The 25,842-nt window shown below is 51.4% G+C and overlaps 1 protein-coding gene across 1 annotated transcript in view; it reads left to right on the forward strand.

The window, feature by feature from the left end:
* The window catches only part of LOC129708971 (laminin subunit beta-3-like), a 34,300-nt gene that overhangs the window by 7,003 nt on the left and 1,455 nt on the right, over positions 1 to 25,842 (forward strand). The window contains 19 exon segments of the mRNA XM_055655076.1: positions 888 to 1,014; positions 2,150 to 2,223; positions 3,545 to 3,730; positions 4,776 to 4,839; positions 5,028 to 5,227; positions 8,099 to 8,219; positions 9,704 to 9,892; positions 10,734 to 10,895; positions 12,187 to 12,395; positions 13,673 to 13,781; positions 16,012 to 16,381; positions 17,297 to 17,466; positions 19,197 to 19,405; positions 20,314 to 20,502; positions 21,684 to 21,828; positions 22,008 to 22,215; positions 22,694 to 22,835; positions 24,145 to 24,321; positions 25,269 to 25,419. Coding sequence (XP_055511051.1) covers positions 888 to 1,014; positions 2,150 to 2,223; positions 3,545 to 3,730; positions 4,776 to 4,839; positions 5,028 to 5,227; positions 8,099 to 8,219; positions 9,704 to 9,892; positions 10,734 to 10,895; positions 12,187 to 12,395; positions 13,673 to 13,781; positions 16,012 to 16,381; positions 17,297 to 17,466; positions 19,197 to 19,405; positions 20,314 to 20,502; positions 21,684 to 21,828; positions 22,008 to 22,215; positions 22,694 to 22,835; positions 24,145 to 24,321; positions 25,269 to 25,419 — 3,202 coding nt within the window.

Here is a 25,842-nt window from a genome sequence, read left to right on the forward strand (position 1 = left end):
AATGTCACTTTGTGCCCATTTCAATGTTGCAACCAGAGTTGGTCAAAGTTCTTTCAGAGCTGCAACCATCGAGCCACGAGGTGAAAGAATCATACTGAGCAGACACAGGCCCTTTGGCCCAAAGTACCTATGCCTACAAACATGCGCAGTTTTGGTCTCCAAATTTGAGGAAACAGGCCTTGCTCGACCCAACGTACCGCATGCCTACAAACATGTGCCCGGGATGGCGGTCTCCAATATTTGAGAATGGACATCCTGGGCTTGCTATTTTAGAAGGGAGAGGGTATCGCAGGTTATTAACCAGTCGGTTATGTTCCGGGGTCAGGGGGCCACAGTCCTTCCACAGATGTTGCCTGACCGTCATATGTTGATCCAGACTCTGTGGAACGGCACCTATCCTTGTTCTCCACACTCTGGACCCTCTGAGTTAGGAGGATGAGAGGGGATCTCATTGAAACATATAAGATTATTAAGGGATTGGACAGGCTAGAGTCGGGAAACATGTTCCCGGTGTCAGGAACCAGGGGCCACAGTCCTTCCACAGATGCTGCCTGACCCGCTGAGTTACTCCAGCACTCTGTGAAAAGTCACCTATCCATGTTCTCCACAGATGCTGCCTGACCCTCTGAGATATGGTGCAGCAGCATCTATGGAGCTAAGGAAATAGGCAACTTTTCGGGCCGAAATCCTTCTGGAAATAGGCAACGTTTTGGGCGTATAGAAAAGTTGCCTATTTCCTTAGCTCCATAGATGCTGCTGCACCCGCTGAGTTACTCCAGCACTCTGCTTATTTACGGGACCAGGGCGTTACATGGGGTGCAGGAAGGAGCATGTGTTTGTGTTTAACAGTGCAGTGATGGATGTGCATGCTTTGTGTTGTTCTACAGGAGCTGCTGCAGTGTTGTGTCTGTGACTCACGGAATGAATACAACCCCGTCTACTTCACCAACAGCCACCGCATCTACAACGTGGTTCCCTCCGGCGCGCTGAGGAGCTGGTGGCAATCGGAGAACGGTGAGATCACCCGCCCGCCCTTCAGCTTTACTTTAGAGATACAGCGCGGAAACAGGCCCTTCGGCCCATCGAGTCCGCCCCGACCCACCCATCCCCGCACACTAACACCATCCTACACACACTGGGGACAATTCACACATACACCAAATAACCTTCAAACCTGCACGTCTTTGGAGTGTGGGAGGAAAGTGAAGATCTCGGAGAAAACCCACGCAGGTCACGGGGAGAACATGCAAACTCCATCCAGTAAAGTCTGATTAATCATACTCTGAGGGTCTAACTCGGGACTAGTTAGAGTCCAGTGGTTCCCAATGTTTTTTGGCCATGCCCCACCTAATCACCTCTAAAATCCTGATGCCCCCCCCCCATGTGGTGATATATAATTCTTATCATTTAAAAAGTGAACTGCGTTTCAGCTGAAGAAGCTTAAAACGCCAATACCTTGGTTTAAACAAGCTGCAAAAGAACATTGCGGTGATTATGTAATAACTACACAATAAAGACCTTTTTTTACCCAAAAAAATTATTTACTCAAAATAACATCTGACACATAAACTACAAATGTTTACCTGATGGAAAATCCAAAAAAATAAAAATCGAAAATTTGGACCCAGACCTCCTCAGTCGCACTCAATTGCCCCCCTTAAAAATCAAATTGCCCCCCTGTGGGGCATACACCCCACGTTGGGAACCACTGAGTTAGACCCTCTAGTTGTGGTGGGATGGTTCAGTTGCCTGATAACCGCTGGGAAGAAACTGCCCCTGAATCTGGAGGGGTTCCGAGCCCACAAACTGGGTGGAGACAATGACATCTTTGCCGCTTCTAGAGTCTAGGAAGGAAATGCAGATGCTGGTTTAAACCGAAGATATAATGACACAAAATGCTGGAGTAACTCAGCGGGACAGGCAGCATCTCTGGAGAAATGGAATGGGTGACGTTTCGGGTCAGGTCTGAAGAAGGGTCTCGACCCGAAACTTCACCTTCGCTCCAGAGATGCTGCCTGTCCCGCTGAGTTACTCCAGCATTTTGTATCTGTCTTCGGTTTAAACCTGCATCTGCAGTTCCTTCCTAAATTTTGAAAATATTTGATGGATGTAATCTGACCAATTCCTTTCTCTGCCTGTGTGTTTAAAGACCAGGATCAAGTGTCTATTCAGCTGGATGTGGGTGGCAAGCTCCAACTACACGACATTCTGCTCCAATTCAAGGTAAGATTCATGCTTTGAAAATCCGACACAAGGAACTGCAGATGCTGGTTTCCGAAAAAAAAGACACAGAGTGCTGGAGTAACTCAGCGGGTCAGGCATCATCTGTGGGGAACATGGATAGGTGACGTTTCACAGAGTGCTGGAGTAACTCAGCGGGGTCAGGCAGCATCTATGGAGCTAAGGAAATAGGCAACGTTTCGGGCCGAAACCCTTCCGGGTTTCGTCCTGAAACGTTGCCTATTTCCAGAAGGATTTCGGCCCGAAATGTTGCCTATTTCCTTAGCTCCATAGATGCTGCTGCACCATAACTCAGTGGGTCAGGCAGCATCTGTGGAGAACATGGATAGGTGACGTTTCACAGAGTGCTGGAGTAACTCAGCGGGTCAGGCAGCATCTGTGGAGAACATGGATAGGTGACGTTTCACAGAGTGCTGGAGTAACTCAGCGGGTCAGGCAGCATCTAGAATTAGAAGACATTGGTTCAAGTTGAGAGGGGAAAAGATTGAATAGGAACCTGAGTGGCAGCGTTTCCACACAGAGGGTGGTGGGTGTACGGAACGAGCTGCCAGAGGAGGTAGTTGAGGCTGGTAGTACAACAATACTTAAACGAGATTCGGACAGCTACATGGATAGGATTTGAGGGATGTGGGCCAAACGCGGGCAGGTGGGACCAGTGTAGATGGGGCATGTTGGGCAGCATTGGCGAGTTGGGCCGAAGGGCCTGTTTCCACGCCGTATGATGCTAGGACTCTATAGTTATGAATCCCACAATCAATGTCGCCATAGGTAGACAAAATTGCTGGAGAAACTCGGCGGGTGCAGCAGCATCTATGGAGCGATGGAAATAGGCAACGTTTCGGGCCGAAATCCTTTTGGAAATAGGCAACGTTTCAGGCCGAAATCCTTTTGGAAATAGGCAACGTTTCGGGCCGAAACCCTTCCGGGTTTCGTCCCGAAACGTTGCCTATTTCCTTCGCTCCATAGATGCTGCTGCACCCGCTGAGTTTCTCCAGCAATTTTGTCTACCTTCAATTCTCCAGCATCTGCAGTTCCTTCTTGAACATTAATGTCACCATTATTGTTCCACCCTCAAAGGCGGGACCTACTCGCTGATACCCAATGATGAGTTTTGTTTATCTTGGGTCACAGCTTCAGAGAGCTGTAGGGGTACGGAAACAGGCCCTTCGGCCCACCTTGCCCATGCTGGGCCAGTGTTGCCTGATTGGCCATCCTATCCATGTGCCCAAACGTGACACCAGTGTTGAGCGGGAATGTTTTTGTTGGTGTTAGTGCGCTGACCCTGTTCCTCGTCTCCCGGCAGTCGCCGCGGCCGGCAGCCATGATGATCGAACGCTCGAACGACCTTGGCCGCACGTGGAAACCGTACCTGTACCTCGCCGACGACTGCGCCGCCTCCTTCCCTGGCGTCGCCACCGGACGCCCACGGGACCTTGCCGACGTTCGCTGCCAGCCACAACTGCGCACACAAGAGCCGTCCGATGGACAGGTATAAAGTTACCAAACTTCTGAATTCACTGGTCGGGGTGGAACTCTCTCCAAGGCAGACGTGAAGCTCATTACAAAATGTTAAATGGTCAGCTCGACATAGTTTACAAAACCTACACCAAACCCAAACCAATTAGGACCAGACGAGGGCATTCGACCCAATTTGAGATTCCAGCTGCCAAGCCAGATGTGTACAGCAATTCGTTCTTCCCCCGCACAATTACAGTCCGAACCTCCCCCACCCTCTGCTCCAGCCCTCCTCCTCGATCGCATCTGTGTCCTCTGGTCCTAGACTCTCCCAGCTGTGGAAACATCCTCTCCACATCCACTCTATCCAGGCCCTTCATCAGTCCAAGCCTCTCCCATCCCCCACCCTCCGCACTAACCCACTCCCATCCCATCACCTCCAGTGTCTGCCCAGCCCACTTCCACGCCTATATCCGTGTCCACGTGTCCCTGGAGAGGGAACACACCGTGTCATAAGTGACAGGAACAGAATTAGGCCATTCGTACCATCAAGTCTACTCCGCCATTCAATCTATCTCTCCCTCTCAACCCCATTCTCCTGCCTTCTCCCCGTAACCCCAGACACCCGCACTAATCAAGAATCTATCAATCTCTGCCTTAAAAATATCCACTGACTTGTGGCCTCCACAGCCGTCTGCGGCAAAGAATTCCACAGATTCACCGCCCTCTGTCTAAAGAAATTCCTCCTCGTCTCCTTCTGAAAGGAACGCCCTTTAATTCTGACCTGTGGTCCTAGACTCTCCCACTAGATGAGATGAGATGAGAGCGTGGCCATGGTGGTGTGAGTCTCTGACGATGCTGGCTGCCTTTATGAGGCAGTGACTGCTGTAGATCCCTTCGATGGTGGGGAGGTCAGTAGTGTGATGGACCTTCGATTGTGGGGGGGTCACTATCTGTGATGGACCGGGCATTGTCCACCACTCTCTGTAATCATTCCTGGGCAAGATGAAGCAGCAATGATTTATTTCAGCTCAAGGAGTTATTTGAACTGAATCTCCTCTCTCTGTGTCGATCTCCAGGTTATATTTAATCCACTCAGTCTCGCCGACGGCCTCAGTGCTTCAAAGAATGACAAGATCAACAGTAAGACATTCCTTTGACCTTATACATGGCTCAGCAACTTCCACTGTGAAAGGAACTCTTCCCATTTTGTACATTTTGGGGAATGTTAAATCACTTTTGGATGGGCAAAAGTAAATCACTTTTTACAAAATCTAACCTGAATCACATGGTGTTTGCTGTGTTTGTAATGGAACATTCTGTCTGTTTAGGTTTAGCAGCGTTTACCAATCTAAGGATTAATTTTATCAAACCGTACAAATCTCCGACATCTCAAAACCTGCAGAACGTCAACACCTTCTACGCGGTGTATGAGCTGAAGGTGCGGGGCAGCTGTTTCTGTAACGGACATGCATCCAGCTGTGCTGCAGCTGGCAACGCCATCCTGACACCTCGTGGCCCGCGACCAACAGTGAGTAACCCGTCCTCACATCCATGTTACACCTTACACATAAGGGCCTGTCCCACCGTGCCAGTTCACCCAAGAGCTCTCCCGAGTTTTAAAAAAAAATCAAACTCGTGATAAGTACGCAGAATGTACGTAGCGGGTACGTCGGAGCTCGTGGGCGTCTCGTAGCGGCCCGTAACGCTAACGGCAGGTACTCGGGTAACGTGGTAAGCTCGTGAATGCAGAGTAGGTTCACCAGACTAATTCCTGGGATGTCAGGACTGTCTTATGAAGAAAGACTGGATAGACTTGGTTTATACTCTCTAGAATTTAGGAGATTGAGAGGGGATCTTATAGAAACTTACAAAATTCTTAAGGGGTTGGACAGGCTAGATGCAGGAAGATTGTTCCCGATTTTAGGGAAGTCCAGGACAAGGGGTCACAGCTTAAGGATAAGGGGGAAATCCTTTAAAACCGAGATGAGAAGAACTTTTTTCACACAGAGAGTGGTGAATCTCTGGAACTCTCTGCTGCAGAGGGTAGTTGAGGCCAGTTCATTGGCTATATTTAAGAGGGAGTTAGATGTGGCCCTTGTGGCTAAGGGGATCAGGGGGTTTGGAGAGAAGGCAGGTACAGGATACTGAGTTGGATGATCAGCCATGATCATATTGAATGGCGAATGGTGCAGGCTCGAAGGGCCGAATGGCCTCTACTCCTGCACCTAATTTCTATGTTTCTATGTGAAGACTCAAAGTTTTTTCAACATGTTGAAAAGTTTGCAAGAGTAATAAAATACTCGTGATGAAGTGCCACGAGTTTGATTTTTTTAAACTCGGGAGAGCTCTTGGGTCAACTCGCATCATGGGACAGGCCCTTTACAGTTTGGTTTATTGTCACATCTACCGAGGTAGAACAGCAAAACCAACGGGCGATCTTATAGAGGTGTAGAAAATCATCTCGGGTAAAGATAAGGTGAATGCACCGACTCGTTTACCCAGAGCAGGAAATCAAGAATTACAAGACATAGGTTCAAGATGAGAGGGGAGAGATATATTAGGGAACTCAGCGGCAACATTTTCACACAGTGGGTACATCAATTCAGTTTAGTTTAGTGTCACATGTAGCGAGGTACAGTGAAAAGCTTTTGTTGCGTGCTATCCAGTCAGCGGAAAGAGTGTACATGGTTACAATCGAGCCGTCCACAGTGTACAGATACATGACGAGGGAATAATGTTTAGTGCAAGGTAAAGCCAGCAAAGTCCGATCATGTTCATTAGTTCTAGGAGTAGAATTAGGCCATTCGGCCCATCAAGTCTACTCTACCATCCAATCATGGCTGATCTATCTCTCCCTCCCAACCCCATTCACCTGCCTTCTCCCCATAACCCCTGACACCCGCACTAATCAAGTTCTGTCAATCACCACCTAAAAATATCCACTGACTTGTGGCCTCCACAGCCGTCTGTGGCAAAGAATTCCACAGATTCACCACCCTCGGACTGAAGAAATTCCTCCTCATCTCCTTTTATAGGTACATCCTTTAATTCTGAGGCTGTGACCTCTGGTCCTAGACTCTCCCACTAGTGGAAACATCCTCTCCACATTCCGATCAAACTATTGGGATCCAAGTAACAAACTGCCTGTTTGTCCTTGCGTTAGTTGGACTAAAGTTTGCATTTCTGCCATGCCTTCTTGCACACAGCAATGAAACACAACGTTGGAATGTAGAACATAGAAAAGTACAGGAGTGCTGGAGTAACTCAGCGGGTCAGGCAGCATCTGTGGGTAACATGGATAGGTGACGTTTCACAGAGTGCTGGAGTAACTCAGCGGGTGCAGCAGCATCTGTGGGGAACATGGAGCTAAGGAAATAGGCAACGTTTCGGGCCGAAACCCGGAAGGGTTTCAGCCCGAAACGTTGCCTATTTCCAGAAGGGTTTCGGCCCTAAACGTTGTCTATTTCCTTAGCTCCATAGATGCTGCTGCACCATAACTCAGTGGGTCAGGCAGCATCTGTGGAGAACATGGATAGGTGACGTTTCACAGAGTGCTGGAGTAACTCAGCGGGTCAGGCAGCATCTGTGGAGAACATAGATAGGTGACGTTTCACAGAGTGCTGGAGTAACTCAGTGGGTCAGGCAGCATCTGTGGAGAACATGGATAGGTGACGTTTCACAGAGTGCTGGAGTAACTCAGCGGGTCAGGCAGCATCTGTGGAGAACATAGATAGGTGACGTTTCACAGAGTGCTGGAGTAACTCAGCGGGTCAGGCAGCATCTGTGGAGAACATGGATAGCTGACGTTTCACAGAGTGCTGGAGTAACTAACTGGGCTAGGAACATAGATAGGTGACTGCACTAGTCGAGACTCTTCTTCAGAAGAGGAACATTGCCACTGGGATAGCAAGAAACCTCAGATCAGAGATTCTATTAATAATGATGCCCCTAGTCAGCTTTTGTAAGCCAACAATAATTATTACTTTGAGTACCAGAAATGCCAACAATATCTGATGGTTTTGAAGTGTTCGGCTGGCATGCAGATGTGATTTACATTAACGAACATCTGTTCAATGCCAAATGTAGACAGAATTGCCAGAGTAACTCAGCGGGTCTGGCAGTATCTCTGGAGACAAAGGGTGGGCAACGATTTGGGTCTGAAGAAGGGTCTGAAGAAGGGTCCCGACCCGAAACATCACCCATCCTCTGCCTCCACAGATGCTGCCTGACCCGCTGAGTTACTCCAGCACTCTGTATCTATCTTCGGTATAAACGCAGTATCTGCAGTTTCTACATCGGTTCAACCCCTGCCTTTGTGTCGGAGAAAGTTGAGTCAGGGTGCAAACTTCCTGTGTTTTTGGTTTTATTGCTTTGTAAGAGGTTTGTTGTTGTATTTCAGGTGTACGGGCAGTGCGTCTGTCAGCACCACACAGCGGGCAGCAACTGTGAGCAGTGTGCCAGCCTCTACAATGACCAGCCCTGGAGACCAGCTGATGACCAGAGCACCAACGCCTGTAAAAGTGAGTACCGCTGCCTTGGGTCGCTGCCCCCGGGCACAGTGTGGACCTCCCGCCTGTAGAGGGAGGCAGCACCCAGTTTATAGACAGTAGACAATATGTGCAGGAGTAGAGGCCATTTGGCCCTTCGAGCCAGCACCGCCATTCAATGTGAACATGGCTGATCATCCACAATCAGTACCCCGTTCCTGCCTTCTCCCCATACCCCCTGACTCCGCTATCTTTAAGAGCCCTATCTAGCCCTCTCTTGAAAACATCCAGAGAAACGGCCCCCACCGCCCTCTGAGGCAGAGAATTCCACAGACTCACAACTCTCTGTGAGAAAAAGTGTTTCCTCGTCTCCGTTCTAAATGGCTTACCCCTTATTCTTAAACTGTGTGTGTGGCCCCTGGTTCTGGACTCCCCCAACATCGGGAACATGTTTGCTGCCTCTAGTCCAAGCCCTTATAATCTTAGGTTACACAAAAAAGCTGGAGAAACTCAGCGGGTGCAGCAGCATCTATGGAACGAAGGAAATAGGCAACGTTTCGTCCCGAAACGTTGCCTATTTCCTTCGCTCCATAAATGCTGCTGCACCCGCTGAGTTTCTCCAGCTTTTTTGTGTAACCTTCGATTCTCCAGAATCTGCAGTTCCTTCTTAAACCCTTATAATCTTATATGTTTCAATAAGTTTAGTTTAGTTTAGTTTAGAGATACAGTGCGGGAACAGGCCCTTCGGCCCAGCGAGTCCGTGCCAACCAGGGTCTTGATTAGTACGGGTGTCAGACGTTATGGGGAGAAGGCAGGAGAATGGGGTTAGGAGGGAGAGATAGATCAGCCATGATTGAATGTTGCCATTGGCCTAATTCTCCTCTTATTCCTTATGACCCCAGGCACACTGACACTACCCCACACACACTAGGGGACAATTTACACACACACCAAGCCAAATAACCTACAAACCTGTACATCTCTTGAGTGTGGGAGGAAACCGAAGCACCTGGAGAAACCCACTCAGGTCACGGGGTGAACATGCAAACTCCGCGCAAACAGTACCCGTAGTCAGGATCGAACCAGAGTCTCTGGGGTTGTGAGGCAGCAGCTCTACCCGCTGCACCACCGCGAGGCCTGTAAACTGGGCAAGTGATCAGGGGCAAAACAGAAAGTGCTGGAAGAACACAGCGGGTCAGGCAGCATCTGTGGAGGGAGCAGACAATTCGGATCATAAGGTCACAAGTGATAGAATCAGAATGAGGCCATTCAGCCCATCAAGTCTACTCCACTATTTAATCATGGCTGATCTATCTTGTAGCCTCTAGCACATTCTCCTGCCTTCTCCCCGTAACCCCTGACACCCGCACACAGTTGGCTCGAAGGGCCGAATGGCCTCCTCCTGCACCTATTGTCTATTGCCTACTCCGGCACTTTGTGTCTTGTTTTTGTGAGCCAGCACTTGCAGTTCCTCAGGTTGACATGTTTTCTTTCCCTTGTGTGTGTGTGTGTGTCAGAGTGTAACTGCAACAACCACGCCCAGAGATGCCACTTTGATGCGGGCGTTCACCGTGCCAGCGGTGGGGTTAGCGGAGGGGTCTGTGATGGCTGCCAACACAACACCATGGGCAACAACTGTGAGAAGTGCCGGCCCCCCTTCCGTCGGGACCCCCGGCGAGATATCACCGCCATCGACGCCTGTGTGGGTGAGCATTTAGACATTAGCGATACGGAGCGGAGACAGGCCCTTCGGCCCAGCGATCAGCAATCGCCCCGTACACTGGTACTATCCTACGCACTTTAAACTTCAGAGATACGGTGCGGAGACAGGCCCTTCGGCCCACCGAGTCCATACTGACCCCGTACACTAACACTATCCTGCACACACTAGGGTCAGTTTAACACAGCTGGCAGTGTGTTCCAGACCCCGACCATTCCCTGTGAAAAATACCTGCCCCACACTTGCCCTTTAATCCTCCAGAGAAATGATCCAAGTCTGTCCAGCCTCTCCCTGTGGCTGAACCCCTCAAATCCCGGCATCGTTCTGGTGAACCTCCTCTCCAAAGCCCCCACATCCTTCCTGTAACGGAATGGAATTGAATTGAGTCAGAGTGAGATTACCTGCTTGTATAACAAGCCAAGGTATGTAAACTGTGGCCACAGAAAGGGCACTTACAAAATCCCGCGCCCCCCTCCCCCACCCCCTCCCCCCCCCCCCCCCCCCCCCCCTCAGCCCCCTCACGCCGGGCTGAACTGCACGCAATATTCCTGACCATAGGAACATAGAAACAAAGAAAATAGATGCAGGAGGAGGCCATTCGGCCCTTCGAGCTAGCACCGACATTATATATGATCATGGTTGATCATCCACAATCAGTACCCCGTTCCTGCCTCTCCCCATATCCCCTGACTCCGCCCCAAGAGCTGTATCTAACACTCTCATCAATACCAGCATCCTGTGACCTATATCGGGTTTAGAGTTCTCCGTAACTCTGGCCCCAGGAGGGCGCGATGTCGACCGCTCACTGTGTTTGTTTTTCCCGCCAGCCTTCGCCTGTGACTGTGAGCGGGCGGGGTCTCTGGATGACGGGGCGTGTGACCCCGTAACGCAGCAGTGCCGCTGCAAGGAGAACGTGGAGGGCGCTCGCTGTGACCGCTGCAAATCCGGCTTCTACCGGCTGCTCGCCACCAACGCTGCCGGCTGCCAGAGTGAGTACCGCACGGCACGGCACTGCGACCTCGACCTCGACCTCGACCGACCGCCAACCTTCACCCCGCCCACCTCGCATATACATTACTGGGCTCAGCGTAGACAGTCACAACCTTTCCCCGGGGTGGAGGTGTCCAAGACTTACAAAATTCTTAAGGGGTTGGACAGGCTAGATGCAGGAAGATTGCTCCCGATGTTGGGGAAGTCCAGGACAAGGGGTCACAGTTTAAGGATAAGGGGGAAATCTTTTAAAACCGAGATGAGAAGAACTTTTTTCACACAGAGAGTGGTGAATCTCTGGAACTCTCTGCCACAGAGGGTAGTTGAGGCCAGTTCATTGGCTAGAGGGAGTTAGATGTGGCCCTTGTGGCCAAGGGGATCGGGGGTATGGAGAGACGGCAGGTACGGGATACGGAGTTGGATGATCAGCCATGATCATATTGAATGGCGGTGCAGGCTCGAAGGGCCGAATGGCCTACTCCTGCACCTAATTTCTATGTTTCTATGTTTCTAGAGGGCGCAGCTTTAGTGTGAGAGGGGCAAAGTTTAAAGGTGATGTGTGGGGTAGGTTTGGCCAACGCAGAGGGTGGCGGGTGCCTGGAACGGGCTGCCAGGGGTGGGGGCTGCAAGCAGATACGATAGTGGGGTTTTGGACAGGCACGTGGATATGCAGGGATATGGATTGGTCTTCGCATCATGTACGGCACGGACATTGTGGGCCGAAGGGCCTGTTCCTGTGCTGTACTTATTCCGTGTTCTATGTTGAGGAATTGTGCTGAAGTGCTGGAGTAACTCAGCGGGTCAGGCAGCATCTGTGGAGAACATGGATAGGTGACATTTCACAGAGTGCTGGAGTAACTCAGCGGGTGCAGCAGCATCTATGGAGCTTAGGAAATAGGCAACGTTTCGGGCCGAAACCCTTTCGGGTTTCGGCCCGAAACGTTGCCTATTTCCAGAAGGGTTTCGGCCCGAAACGTTACCTATTTCCTTCGCTCCATAGATGCTGCTGCACCATAACTCAGCGGGTCAGGCAGCATCTGTGGGGAACATGGATAGGTGACGTTTCACAGAGTGCTGGAGTAACTCAGCGGGTCAGGCAGCATCTGTGGGGAACATGGATAGGTGACGTTATACACAGAGTGCCATGGAGTGACTTTCACAGAGTGGGAGTCAGGGGTCAGCGCATCTGTGGAGAACATGGATGGTGACAACAGAGTGCTGGATGGGGTCAGGCAGGAAGATTGCGGACAGATGAAGGTGACGGGGCTTGTGTGGTGCAGGAAGTTGCAGATGGGTGATGTGCGTGCAGTGAGCAGTGAGCAGGATCACAGCCGGGCAGCAGCTGCAGCCAGACCAGTGGTCAGTGCAGTTGTCTCCCACACGTGGTGGGCCCCACCTGCGACCAGTGCGACCAGGGTTTCTGGAACCTCCGTAGCGGTGTTGGCTGCACGGCCTGCCAGTGCCACCCCACTAACTCCTACAGCTTGTACTGCAATCAGGTACGTGCCGTTATGTTTTAGTTTATTAAGCTGCCTACGGACTCCTGTGTTTGCAGAGCCGTTACTCTGCGGCAGCTAAGAATCTCATCACTGCGTCTCGGTACAAATGACAATTAAGTTTTTATTTTTTTATTTTTTTTAATTTTTATTAGCAGTCCAGTAAATCACATTAATACATCGCATATATCTTATTACATTATGTTGTACCACTTCATTCTTTGAGCCTTAACAAAGATAGAAATAAAAAAAAGAAGTAAGGAAGAATCGTGAAGGTGCAGGAAAGTGTTGGGAGAAGAGAACTCCTTAGGGAAGGAATTAGAGAAGGAAGTAAAGAAAATAAATAAGACCCTAGAAAGAAAAGAAAAAAAAGAAGAAAGAAAAATCAATTGTAACACAAAACTCCGCAAAAAAGGATATACCAGCCGTGTTTTTATTAAACATTTATTTTATACCCCCCGTTACCAGGTCCTGGTAGCCTTTATGTTTTAACTTATTATTGCACCTTATGCTTGTAATAGTTCCATAAATACAGACCACGTCTTTTGGAAGTGATCTGCTTTGCCTGCTAGGAGGAGTCTCATCTCTTCCAAGTGTAGTGTTTCGAACATGTTTGAAATCCACATTTTTGTTGTTGGTATTGGAGCATTTTTCCAAAATTTGAGTATAAGCTTTTTTCCCCATTATTAGCCCATAATTAAGTAAGTTCTTTTGAAACATATTTAATTCTGGATTACCTTCCGAATATTCCAAATGACAAGTAAGTTTAGGAAGGAAATGAGGAGGAATATCAAATAGTGAAAGGCCTGGATAGAGTGGATGTGGAGAGGATGTTTCCACTGGTGGGAGAGTCTAGGACTAGAGGGCACGGCCTCAGAATTAAAGGACGTTCCTTTAGGAAGGAGATGAGGAGGAATTTCTTTCAGTGGGTGGTGAATCTGTGGACAAACAGTGCTGGAGAAACTCAGCAGGTGAGGCAGCATCTACGGAACAAAGGAAATAGACAACGTTTTGGGCCGAATCCCTTCTACAAATTCTTTGCCACAGACGGCTGTGGAGGCCACAAGTCAGTGGATATAATTTAAGGCAGAGATAGATAGATTCTTGATTAGTACGGGTGTCAGGGGTTATGGGGAGAAGGCAGGAGAATGGGGTTAGGAGGGAGAGATAGATCAGCCATGATTGAATGGCGGAGTAGACTTGATGGGCCGAATGGCCTAATTCTGTTCCTATCACTTATGGACCAATAAACATTGTTAACGTTTGCCTTTGTTGTCCAGGTGAGCGGGCAGTGTCCGTGCAGAGCGGGCATTCGAGGACGAACGTGCGGCCAATCGGACATGTTGAACTGCCCGGACTATTACTACAGCTTGGGTACAGAATGCGTGCGTAAGTACCAGACCTGCTGGCCATACAGGCGTGGTCACCCTGGTCAACCTTCACTCCTGTCACACCACTCAATGTAAAACACAAGGAACTGCAGATGATGCTTTACCAAGGAAAGGCACAGAGTGCTGGAGTAACTCAGCGGGTGCAGCAGCATCTATGGAGCTAAGGAAATAGGTAACGTTTCGGGCCGAAACCCTTCCGGGTTTCGCCCCGAAACGTTGCCTATTTCCAGAAGGGTTTTGGCCCCGAAACGTTGCCTATTTCCTTAGCTCCATAGATGCTGCTGCACCATAACTCAGCGGGTCAGGCAGCATCTGTGGAGAACATGGATAGGTGACGTTTCACAGAGTGCTGGAATAACTCAGCGGGTCAGGCAGCATCAGTGGAGAACGTGGATAGGTGACGTTTCAGGTCGGGAACCTTCTTCAAACTGTTTGGAGAGGAGGGGAAGAGGGCAAGTCACAGGTGAACGTGAGTGAAGTGACAGGCAGACGGTTGGAGAAAGGCCTGAGATGACACACACGAGGTGTGAGACATGCAGATGGCCAGAGACGCGGGATCCATCCCGACTACGGGCGCTGTCTGTGCGGAGTTTGCACGTTCTCCCCGTGACCTGCGTGGGGTTTCTCCGGGTGCTCCGGTTTCCGCGCTGTATCTCTAAAGTGTAACGTAGTGTATAGGCTGCTGGTGCCCGGTGGGCAGAGATTCACACATCCTGCTGGTCAGTAGCTGTGGTGGTGTGAGTGACCAATGCTCACTGTGTGTGTGGACATCGTCAGTCCCACTGCTCCACCCTGTGGCGGCCTGGTGATACTGCGACGCTGCCACACAGCCATCACAGGCTGACACAGAGGGCAGTGGAGGCCAAGTCACTGGATGGATTTAAGAGAGAGTTAGATAGAGCTCTAGGGGATAGTGTAGTCGAGGGATATGGGGAGAAGGCAGGCACGGGTTATTGGATACTGAGTTGGATGATCAGCCATGATCACAATGAATGGCGGTGCTGACTCGAGGGGCCGAATGGCCTCCTCCTGCACCTATTGTCTATGTTTCTATTCCAGGAGGGATATTGATCTGCCAACTGTCATAAACACACAAGGTACACCAAACATGAAGTTAAAAGTGGGAAGGATTGGGGGGGGGGAAGGGGGGGGGGGGGGGGGGGGGGGGGGGGGGGGGGGGGGGGGGGGGGGGGAGCCAGTCTACCCCACGACAGAATGGGGAGGAGTTGTACAGTTTGATAGCCACAGGGAAGAAGGATCTCCTGTGGCGTTCTGTGCTGCATCTTGGTGGAACCAGTCTGTTGCTGAAGGTGCTCCTCATGTTGACCAGTGTGTCACGGAGGGGGTGAGCTGTATTGTCCAGGATGCTCCACAGTTTGAGGAACACCCTCCCCTCCAAGACCAACCTCCCGTGAATCTGAATCTGAATCTGAATCTGAATCTAAAGATAGCGGAGTCTGGAGATACGGGGACTGATTGGGGAAGATCAGCCTTGATCACAATGAATGGCGGTGCTGGCTCGAAGGGCCGAATGGCCTCCTCCTGCACCTGTTGTCTATTGTCCAGTAAACTGCACATCCACATCATTGATGGAGACAGGGGACAGGGGAGTTCCTCTCACCCTAAGGGCCACCACTAACTCCTTAGTCTAAATGTTTCAATCCCTGCCTCAACCACCTCCTCTGGCAGCTCGTTCCTTCCACCCACCGCCCTCCGTGTGAAGACGTTACCCCTCAGGTTCCTATTAAACCTTTTCCCCCCTCACTTTAAACCAATGTCTCCTCACTCTTGTTCTCGATCCCCCTACTCACGGGCCAGGGTCTCCGTGTGTCTACCCGGTCTATTCCAATCTTTATTGAAGAGGGAGTTAGAGATGTGGCCCTTGTGGCTAAAGGGATCAGGGGGTATGGAGAGAAGGCAGGTATGGGATACTGAGTTGGATGATCATATTGAATGGTGGTGCAGGCTGGAAGGGCCGAATGGCCTCTACTCCTGCACCTATAGTCTATGTTTCTATGATCATATTGAATGGTGGTGCAGGCTGGAAGGGCCGAATGGCCTCTACTCCTGCACCTATTGTCTATGTTTCTATGATCATATTGAATGGTGGTGCAGGCTCGAAGGGCCGAATGGCCTCTACTCCTGCACCTATTGTCTATGTTTCTATGTTTCCTCGTGAATCTTCTCCAGGGTGACCCGTGGTGACACTGTGTCTTTTCTGTCTCCAGGCTGTGAGTGTAATGCTGTCGGATCGGAGGAGGGTGCGTGTGACAAGGTGACGGGCAGGTGTGGGTGTCGGCCAGGCTTCACGGGCCAGCGCTGCGACCAGTGTGAGCGGGCGCGCGGCTACTGCCCCGACTTCCCCAAGTGCCGCCAGTGCCATCCCTGCTTCCTGATCATGGACAAGGAGCTGAGCTCCATCACCGTGCGGCACAAAGCGCTGGTCAACATCAAGCTGCCCGGACTGGCCGGCGGTGAGCACGACTCACAGATACTTGAGCTGAACAACAGACTGCGGCAGATTCAGGCCATCATCAGCAACCCTGCTGTGTCCAACGCCACCATTACTGACATGTACAACAAGTACATCCAGCTCAGGTACGTCACCAGCCCTCACCATCTCTGCATGTGTTCAATATCCCTGGGATGGCGGGACCATCATGTGAGGAAAGGTTGAAAATACTAGGCTTGTATTCACTGGAGTTTAGAAGGATGAGGGGGGGGTCTTATAGAAACATGTAAAATTATAAAAGGACTGGACAAGCTAGATGCAGGAAAAATGTTCCCAATGTTGGGCGAGTCCAGAACCAGGGGCCACAGTCTTAGAATAAAGGGGAGGCCATTTAAGACTGAGGTGAGAAAAAATTTGTGGAATTCCCTGTCACAGAGGGCAGTGGAGGCCAAGTCACTGGATGGATTTAAGAGAGAGTTAGATAGAGCTCTAGGGGCTAGTGGAGTCAAGGGATATGGGGAGAAGGCAGGCACGGGTTATTGATTGGGGATGATCAGCCATGATCACAATGAATGGCGGTGCTGGCTCGAAGGGCCGAATGGCCTCTTCCTGCACCTATTGTCTATTAGAGGAGAAAATGAAAGTGTTTACTTGCAATGTGAGATAGGAGTAGAATGAGGCCATTCAGCCCATCGAGTCTACACCATTCAATCATGGCTGATCTATCTCTCCCTCCTAGCCCCATTCTCCTGCCTTCTCCCCATAACCGCTGACACCGGTACTAATCAAGACGCTGGTCGGCACGGACTCAATGGGCCGAAGGGCCTGTTTCCGCGCTGTATCTCTAAACTAGACTCGTTGGGGCCTCTACAGGCGGGAGGTCCACACTGTGCCCAGGGGCAGTGACCCAAGCCAGCGGTACTCACTTTTACAGGCGTTGGTGGTCTGGTCATCAGCTGGTGTCCAGGGCTGGTCATTGTAGAGGCTGGCACACTGCCCGTACACCTGAAATACAACGGCAAAACTCTCACAAGGGACTAAGTGTTTGCACGTGTTCACAGGCTGGAGACTGACCGGGTCAACCCTGACATCGGGGCTGTGGATCAGAACGTGCGGCTACTCGTGGAGGTGGAGGAGCTGAACGGGGACATGAGGGACATCCAGGACCAGGTCCGTGTGAAGAAGGAACAGGTGGATCGCTACATCGCTGACGGATCGTCAGGTGCTCAAGGTGAGGGGCCAGTGGGGGGGCCATGGGGGGACAGTGGGGGGGGCAGTGGGAGGGCCAGTGGGGGGGCCAGTGGGGGGGCCAGTGGGGGGGACAGTGGGGGGGGGAGTGGGAGGGCCAGTGGGCAGGCAGTGGAGGGGCCAGTCGGGGGGGGAGCAGTGAGGAGAGGGGGGGGCCAGTGGGGGGGCCAGTGAGGAGAGGTCCAGTGAGGAGAGGGGGGGGCAGTGGGGGGGGCCAATGGAGGGGGCCAGTGGGGGGGCCAATGGAGGGGCCAGTGGGGGGGCCAGTGGGAGGGGCCAGTGGGGGGGGGGGGGCAGTGGAGGGGGCCAGTGGGGGGGGGGGGGGGGGCAATGGGGGGCCAGTGGGAGGGCCAGTGGGGGGGGCAGGGAGGGGCCAGTGGGGGGGGGGCAGTGAGGAGGGCCAGTGGGGGGGGGCAATGGGGGGCCAGTGGGAGGGCCAGTGGGAGGGGCCAGTGGGGGGGGCAGTGGAGGGGCCAGTCGGGGGGGCCAGTGAGGAGAGGGGGGGCCAGTGGGGGGGCCAGTGGGGGGGGCCAGTGGAGGGGCCAGTGGGGGGGGGCCAATGAGGAGATGGGGGGCCAGTGGGGGGGCCAGTGGGGGGGCCAGTGGAGGGGCCAGTGGAGGGGCCAGTGAGGGGGCCAGTGGAGGGGCCAAGGAGGAGAGGGGGGGGGTGGCGGGAGAATTCAGTCTTCCTGCCATTGGATTGTAAACTACCCGTGGAATATGAGACGTTGTTCCTGCAGTTTGTGGGGGTGAAGACAGAAACAGAACAATCGATGGTTGGCCTCAGTCTATGTCCATGTAGTTCTGCCCCACAACAGATCAGTGAGTCTGGATAAGATCATAAGATCATGTAATAGAATTAGGCCATTCGGCCCAAAGGTCTGCTCCACCATTTAGTCATAGGAACATAGAAACATAGAAAATAGGTGCAGGAGTAGGCCATTCGGCCCTTCGAGCCTGCACCGCCATTCAATATGATCATGGCTGATCATCCAACTCAGTATCTTGTACCTGACTTCTCTCCATACCCCCTGATCCCCTTAGCCACAAGGGCCACACCTAACTCCCTCTTAAATATAGCCAATGAACTGGCCTCGACTACCCTCTGTGGCAGAGAGTTCCAGAGATTCACCACTCTCTGTGTGAAAAATGTTTTTCTCATTTCGGTCCTAAAAGATTTACCCCTTATCCTTAAGCTGTGACCCCTTGTCCTGGACTTCCCCAACATCGGGAACAATCTTCCTGCATCTGGCCTGTCCAACCCCTTAAGAATTCTGTAAGTTTCTATAAGATCCCCTCTCAATCTCCTAAATTCTAGAGAGTATAAACCAAGTCTATCCAGTCTTTCTTCATAAGACAGTCCTGCCATCCCAGGAATCAGTCTGGTGAACCTTCTCTGCACTCCCTCGATGGCAATAATGTCCTTCCTCAGATTTGGAGACCAAAACTGTACGCAATACTCCAGGTGTGGTCTCACCAAGACCCTGTACAACTGCAGTAGAACCTCCCTGCTCCTATACTCAAATCCTTTTGCTATGAATGGTGACATACCATTGGCTTTCTTCACTGCCTGCTGCACCTGCATGCCTACCTTCAATGACTGGTGTACCATGACACCCAGGTCTCGCTGCATCTCCTCTTTTCCTAGTCAGCCACCATCATATGAAAGTCCTGCCATGCTGCCACAGGTGCTGATGATTTCTGTCCCTTCAGGTGTGTACAGTGACATCTTGGCATCGTACCGACGGTCTGGTAGAGCGAAGGACAGGGTCACGGCAGTGGAGCCCGCCATCTTGAAGGCGCGTGATTCCCGCCTCACAGCCAAAAGCCTGGAGTCCCGTCTCAGCCCCGACAACGGCCTCAAACTACGCCAGCTGAAGGAAGGCCTGAAGACCCCAGACATCAGCCCACTCATCAGTAAGGTGAGGCAGCGCTCGGTGGGTCAGGCAGCATCTGTGGAGAACATGGATAGGTGAAGTTTCACAGAGTGCTGGAGTAACTCAGCGGGTGCAGCAGCATCTATGGAGCTAAGGAAATAGGTAACGTTTCGGGCCGAAACCCATAAGGGTTTCGGCCCGAAACGTTGCCTATTTCCAGAAGGGTTTCGAAGGGCCCCGAAACGTTGCCTATTTCCTTCGCTCCATAGATGCTGCTGCACCATAACTCAGCGGGTCAGGCAGCATCTGTGGAGAACATGGATAGGTGAGTTTGGATCAAGACCATTCTTCAGACTCCAGAGATGTTGCCCGTCCCGCTGAGTTACTCCAGTATTTTATGTCTCTCTTCGGTGTAAACCAGCATCTGCAGTTCCTTCCTATACACTCTCTGAACCCTTAGGGCCCATCGTGTGATCGTAGCTCATACATTCTAGGACCAGAATTAGGCCATTCGGCCCATCTAGTCTACTCCACCATTCAATCATGGCTGATCTATCTCTCCCTCTCAGTCTCAACCACATTCTCCTGCCTTCTCCCCATAACCCCTGTCACCCGTATGAATCAAGAATCTATCTATCTCTGCCTTAAAAATATCCACTGACTTATGGCCTCCACAGCCGTCTGTGGCAAAGAATTCCACAGATTCACCACCCTAAAGAAATTCCTCCTCATCTCCTTCCTAAAGGAATATCCTTTAATTCTGAGGCTGTGCCCTCTGGTCCTAGACTCTCCCACTAGTGGAAACATCCTCTCCACATCCACTCTTATCCAGGCCTTTCACTATTCGGGAAGTTTCAATGAAGTACCCCCCTCATCCTTCTAAACTCCAGCGAGTACAGGCCCAGTGCCGACAATCATATGTTAACCCCCTCCTTGCTGTGACCTCTCGCTAGGTGTGTGGAGGGTCCAGGGGGGATCCTTGCACGGCGGAGCGCTGCGAGGGGGAGCTCTGCCCCGCAACCTGCACTGGTCCAGACTGTCGGGGAGTGGTGCAGCTGTCGAGGAAAGCCATCGAGGATGCAGAGAGAGGCAGCACTGCAGTGCCCGACATCTCCAACAGAATCGCCCAGCTCTCCCGAAAGGTAGGTCTTTTGTGTATTAATGTCACCTGTTTCAAGAGAGAGTTAGATTTAGCTCTTAGGGCTAACGGAATCCAGGGATATGGGGAGAAAGCAGGAACGGGGTACTGATTGTGGATGATCAGCCACGATCATATTGAATGTCAGTGCTGGCTGGTCAGCAGATAGACTGTACATGATTACAATACAGTTATCGTCACATGTAGCAAAGTTTTACACTGTACCTCGGTACATGTGACAATAGACTAAACTCAATGTGAAACGCTCTGTTTTGCTATCCAATCAGATCAGATAATACAGTACACAATAGTGAAACGAATTAACTAAATTAAACTAACCACAAATACAATCAAATCAAACTCAGGTCCAATAGGTAGAACAAAGGGGAAGATACAGAGTGCAGGATTTAGTTCTCAGCAAAGATCCCACAGCGGGCAAGATGGGCCACTCGATGAGAAATACGTACTACGGTCGTTCATGGGCAGATTCGTGGGTCATTTTCGGCCCCATTCCCGTCACCGGCTTCCGTCTCCGCTCCAAAGACCCCGTCGTAGCAGAGCAAAGATACTCGTGCGGAGACGGAAGCCGGTTACGGAAACATCCTCGTGAAAATACAAGTTCTTTGGGAAAAATATTCTCATTTTCAGAATGATAATTTATTAACACAAACTGTTCCCCCGCAACGTTGATTACACTGCGGGTCGGGTGGGGTCGGGTTGGTTGGGGTCGGGTGGGGTCGGGTGGGGTCGGGTCGGGTCGGGTCCGGTTACGGCAATGGATGACAAAAAGGCCCACGTTCCACTCCGTTGCGTACTACACATCAGCCCATCGCATTTAGCAGGAGTGGTCTATCTTGCCCCGTTATAGGGTCTTTGGTTCCCAGCATCGTAGTGCATCAGTTCCACAGACAAAGTCCAATGTCCACAATGGGGTAGAGGTGAATCGGACAGCACCCTAGCTTATGGAAGGGCCGTTCAGAAGCCTGATAGCAGAGGGGAAGAAGCTGTTCCTGAGTCTGGTGGTGCGCGCTTTCAAGCTTCTGTACCTTGTGCCGGACAGGAGCGGGGAGAAGAGGGAATGACCGGGGTGGGACAGGGGTCACCGCCTGCCTGTGAGCGGCCGGGTCGATTCCCCCAGGGATACCAGGCTGTGCATCCACCCAGATATTCCGTCTTGTCTTACAGCTGCAGAGTACCAACCAACTGGCCCAGCAGGCCAAGGACAACGCCCTGAGCCTGACCTACCGAGCCGTAGCTGCCAAAGACCAGATGCACAGAAACCTCGCTGGCATCAAGAGTCTCATCAGCCAAGTCAAAGACTTCCTGACCTGTACGTGATTCATTGTTACTGTACTGTCACCCCTCCTCCCCTCTCCACCCCTCTCCTTTCACCACCCATCATCTCCCCTCCCCTTCCGTCTCCTCTCCTCCCCCCTCCCCACACGATCTCTAAAACTAATACTAAACCCCAGCGTCTACACTAACGTCCACACTGTCCTTGTGTTACAGCGGCCAGAGCTGACCCAGCGGAGATAGTGAGGGTCAGTGAGTACGTGCTGTCGCTGCGACTGCCCACGGACGCCACGACCATCGGCGACAAGATCAGCACGCTACGGGACATCGCCGCTCGGCTGCCGGACGTGTCGGAGATCCTCGCGCACACACAACACGACGTTGACAAAGCCAACGCCTTGTTGGAAGAAGCAACAACAGCCAGGTAACGGGGCAGCCCCAGTACGTCACAGTCGGCCCAACTCATCCACGCTAACCAACGTAGCCCATCTGTGCTAGTCTCTAGAACAGGCCCTTCAGCCCAGCCCATGCCCCATCTATACTAGTCTCTAGAACAGGCCCTTCAGCCTAGCCCATGCCCCATCTATACTAGTCTCTAGAACAGTCTAGGCAGCCCACCCAGGCACGGAACTCGCTATCAAAATATGGAGGGGACGGGGGGGGACACAATTTTTTGGCGGGGATCACTGGTCAGTACGGGCTAGTTGGGCCGAAGGGCCTGTTTCCGCACTGTATCCCTAAACTAAACTGAAACCTGCAGTTGCTGAGTCTGTAGGTTAGTTGGGGTCAGGGTGGGTGAGTTGCGGCCATTATCCCAGACCCATTGGCCTGAGGGCCGTGGTCCAGTGTAGGACCGCTGGACATTTACAGCTGGGTGAACTTGTCCTTGCTCCGTGCCACAGGGACCGAGCGGGGGAGGTGAAGGACGATATCGGTGCCGCTGCAGACGCGGTGCGTGATGCTGACACGGCGCTGAGGAAGGTGGACGAGGGGATCGGCGATATCACTGAGGCCATCAGCTCGGCACAGGACCGCATCCAACAGGTAGATCTCATCCAGGGACATCCACTGTGGGGGGGGCGTGCATGCGGGAAACTCAACCACAATGGTGTCAAGTTGGGAAAAGGGGAAGTACAACGGGATCTGGAGGTCCTTGTACATCAGTCTATGAAAGTAAGCATGCAGGTACAGCAGGCAGCGAAGAAAGCCAATGGCATGTTGGCCTTTATAACAAGAGTTGAGTGTAGGAGCAAAGAGGTCCTTCTGCAGTTGTACAGAGCCCTAGTGGGACCACACCTGGAGTATTGTGTGCAGTTTTGGTCCTCTAATTTGAGGAAGGACATTCTTGCTATTGAGGGAGAGCAGCGTAGGTTTACAAGGTTAATTCCCGGGATGGCGGGACTGTCATATGCTGAGAGAATGGAGCGGTTGGGCGTGTACACTCTGGAGTTTAGAAGGATGAGAGGTTATCTTATTGAAACATATAAGATTATTAAGGGTTTGGACATACTAGAGGCAGGAAACATGTTCCCGATGTTGGAGGAGTCCAGAACCAGTTTAAGAATAAGGGGTAAGCCATTTAGAACGGATATGAGGAAACACGTTTTCTCACAGAGAGTGGTGAGTCTGTGGAATTCTCTGCCTCAGAGGGCGGTGGAGGCCGGTTCTCTGGATGTTTTCACGAGAGAGCTAGATGGGGCTCTTAAAGATAGCGGAGTCAGGGGATATGGGGAGAAGGCAGGAACGGGGTACTGATTGGGGATGATCAGCCATGATCATATTGAATGGCGGTGCAGGCTCGAAGGGCCGAATGGCCTACTCCTGCACCTATTTTCTATGTTTCTATGTTTGTTCATCGGGGACGTGCCTTGGTATTGGAACTGTACGGGACTGTCTGCATGAAAATTCTGTGTGTGTGCATATGTGTGTAAGAAGGAACTGCAGATGCTGGTTTAAACCGAAGATAGACACAAAATGCTGGAGTAATAATAATATATTTTATTGTCGTTGCACATAAACGCAACGAGATTTGGTTTGCAGCTTCCATCCGATGTCATAACTTAAATAGCTAATAAAATTTAGATTTAGTTTAACTCAGCGGGACAGGCAGCGTCTCTGGAGAGAAGCAATGGGTGACGTTTCGGGTCGAGACACTGCTGTTACTCCAGCATGTTGTGTCTATGTATGTGTGTATATGTGTGAATATTGTTGTGTTTTCTGGTTTATAATATTGTTCACAGTGCACTATGTTTACATATCATGTTGCGTGTGTGGCTACTAGTACGAGTCTCGTTGTACTATCTGGGACCGGTGACAGTAAGGCCCTGTGTTGATGCTGGTGTATATTTTACAGGCAGAGGGTGTGTTGGTGAACACAGGGCTGAGCCTGCAGGACATGTCACGTCGACTGTCTCCACTCGCTGGCCAGATCAGCGGCCTGGCGCTGGACAACAAGGCCAACAGACAGAGAGCCGGGGAACTGGAGCAGAACGCCAACGATGCACTCGACACCGCAGAGGAAGCTCAGCAGGTAAACGTCCCCCACAACATTGGTTCAGCCTTCATAGAACATAGAACGGCACAGGAACAGGCCCTTTGGCCCACAATGTCCGTGCTGGACATGACGCCAAGTTAAACTAATCCCCTCTGCCTGCACATGATCTGTATCCCTCCATTCCCTGCGTATCCACGCGCCTGTCTAAAAGCCTCTTAAACCCCACTATCATCTCTGCCACCGCCCCCACCCCTGGCAGCCCGTTCCAGGCACCCACCACCCCCCCCCTGTGTAAAACACCTGCCCCGCACATCTCCGTTAGTACGTTGGTAGAAATATGTTCCCGATGTTGGGGGAGTCCAGAACCAGGGGACACCCACAGTTTAAGAATAAGGGGTCGGCCATTTAGAACGGAGACGAGGAAACACTTTTTCTCACAGAGAGTGGTGAATCTGTGGAATTCTCTGCCTCAGAGGGCAGTGGAGGCCGGTTCTCTGGATACTTTCAAGAGAGAGCTAGATAGGGCTCTTAAAGATAGCGGAGTCAGGGGATATGGGGAGAAGGCAGGAACGGGGTACTGATTGTGGATGATCAGCTATGATCACATTGAATGGCGGTGCTGGCTCGAAGGGCCGAATGGCCTACTCCTGCACCTATTGTCTAAACTGTCCCCCTCTCACCTTAAATCCACACCATCTAGAGTTGGACATTTCTATCCTGGGGGGTAAGGTTTTGACTGCCAACACTATCTGTGCCTCTCCTGATTGTATTCCCCTCCATCTCCAACATCAACCATTCAGCATTTAGTTCACCTCATCCACTGTATGGTTTATTCACCTGGAACTAATGTAATTACTTTTTACTTCTCCCGAGAGTTGACCCTTTGTTGCGGTGCAGGCTCGAAGGGCCGAATGGCCTACTCCTGCACCTATTTCCTATGTTTCTATGACAACGTGTAACGTGCCTTGTTTGTCCTTCGCCAGAAACTGCAAGAACTCATTCCCGAGTACGAGAAACTGCGAAATAAGGTCCCAGCCTCGCCGCCGAAAGACGTGATGGATCGGGTTCACCGCGTGAAGACTGACGCTGGGTTTTACATGGACAGGTTCACCGAGCTAACACAGCTGATTGAAAGTAAGTCTCTGGCTCGTTGAACCAATGTTTATTCAGGGAATCAAGTTAGATATAGGAGCGGAATTCGGCCCATCGAGTCTGTTCCACCATTCAATCATGGCTGATCTATCTCTCCCTCCCAACCCCATTCTCCTGCCTTCTCCCCATAACCCCTGACACCCGCACTAATCAATAATCTATCTATCTCAGCCATAAAAATATCCACTGACGTGTGGCCTCCACAGCCGTCTGTGGCAAAGAATTCCACAGATTCACCACCCTCTGTTTAAAGAAATTCCTCCCCATCTTCATTCTGAAGGTACGTCCTTTAATTCTGTGGCAGCACCCTCTGGTGGTGCACTCTCTCCACACCCACCCATATCAGCCTTTCTTATATAGTTGGGCAAGACGTTGCTTGCAGGATAGACACAGAGTGCTGGAGTA

The sequence above is a fragment of the Leucoraja erinacea genome, chromosome 24, assembly GCF_028641065.1.
Source record: "Leucoraja erinacea ecotype New England chromosome 24, Leri_hhj_1, whole genome shotgun sequence".
Taxonomy (NCBI): domain Eukaryota; kingdom Metazoa; phylum Chordata; class Chondrichthyes; order Rajiformes; family Rajidae; genus Leucoraja; species Leucoraja erinaceus.